The sequence below is a fragment of the Solanum pennellii genome, chromosome 7 (genome assembly GCF_001406875.1).
Source record: "Solanum pennellii chromosome 7, SPENNV200".
NCBI lineage: Eukaryota > Viridiplantae > Streptophyta > Magnoliopsida > Solanales > Solanaceae > Solanum > Solanum pennellii.
The window spans coordinates 3957213-3958687 of NC_028643.1; the positions used below are offsets into that span (position 1 = coordinate 3957213).

Genomic DNA, 1475 nt, shown 5'->3' on the forward strand with positions numbered 1-1475 from the left:
ATATATATATATATATATATATTTTACTTCAAAAAGATTCAACACAAAAAGATAAAAAAAAATGATTTTTTTTTAATAATATTTTAATTTCAATTTTCCACGTGACATGTTTAATGTCACAAGATAAAATGATAATTTTGTACATTAACCTAACTTTCATTTAGGACCATAAGATACAAACGTTTCTTTATACTCTTAAATTTTGTGTCAAATCAAATTAGGTGTATGAAACGGGAAAAATTATTAAATTATATTGATAGTAAAAAACTCTTTAACCATTCTCTCTCTACCCCTCTCTCTCTTCCTTGTATATGCCTATAAAATGTAAACATTCCACACACCAAATTCTCAAACAAATTAAGAGAAATAAAAATGAGGAACCAATTGTATTTGTTACTTTTAAGTGTTTTTATGTTGATCACTTTGAATAAAAGTGTTCATATTTTAGCTCAAAATTACATTACTTTTGAGAAACAAAAACATACACATGGTGATATGCAACCAATGGAACAACCATTATCTGCAATTCAAATCCACAAAACTATTCTTGCACTAACTAAATTTGCCTCCATTCATGTTCAAGGACCTAAAATTCTTGGCTCTAAGGTAATTTTTTTTCCCTCTTATTCTAGTGTCAAAGCCGAAAACTTCGTTAATAATGTTCAAGATTTGGATATATGCTTAACGAACGTTCGATTGTAGATTTTACAAGTAATTTCTGATATAGTTTGTGTTTCACTAAAAAAATTTAAAAACACTTTTTAAAAAGTTATTATTATTTGTTCAAAGCTTTTTAAAGAATACATCCAAGTGTATTTTTTTTTTTTGAAAATATTTTGTTAAAAAACTACTTGTGAAAAACTTCTATTACTCTCCCTTTTCCTAAAAGTTTAACCCAAACACTACAATTTCTTAAAAATTAACATTTTTTTTTTAAAAAAATACTTCTAAATCCTCTATCCAAAAATTTGGTAAAACATACTGAGAAAAAATCTGCCTCTACAAAATATATTTGAGGACAAAATATCGTCCACGTGTCTATTGTAACTACCTTTTATTTCTCACAAAAAAAAAAAAAAAAAGTTAACTCCTTCAAAATTTTATATCATCTTTTTATTATTCTAGTAGTATAGTATATCATAACAAAACGTTTTGCTAAAAATGTACACTACGGGTGTGCAAAAATGTACACTACGGGTGTGTTTGGTACGAAGGAAAATGTTTTTCATAGAAAATGTTTTTCATAGAAAATGTTTTTCTGGAAAATAAGTAGATTTTGGATTTATTTTCTCATGTTTGGTTGGTGAATTGAAAATATTTTTCGAAAATGATTTTTAGTGTTTGATTTATGAATAAAAAATATTTTTGAAAGACATCTTTTATTTTTACTAGAGTAGAAAATATTTATGAAATTGAAAATATTTTTTAGTTTTTTTTTTATTTGGGGTGTTGGTGGGGGGTGGTGGTGGGGATGG

The 1475-nt window shown here is 25.8% G+C and overlaps 1 protein-coding gene across 1 annotated transcript in view; it reads left to right on the forward strand.

Moving 5' to 3' along the window:
* The first annotated feature begins 372 nt into the window (after nt 1–372).
* LOC107026195 (probable inactive purple acid phosphatase 27) overlaps nt 373–1475 on the forward strand; it is a 7569-nt gene continuing 6466 nt past the window's right edge. Inside the window, exon 1 of the mRNA XM_015227075.1 lies at nt 373–606. Coding sequence (XP_015082561.1) covers nt 373–606 — 234 coding nt within the window. The remainder of the gene's footprint in view (nt 607–1475) is intronic.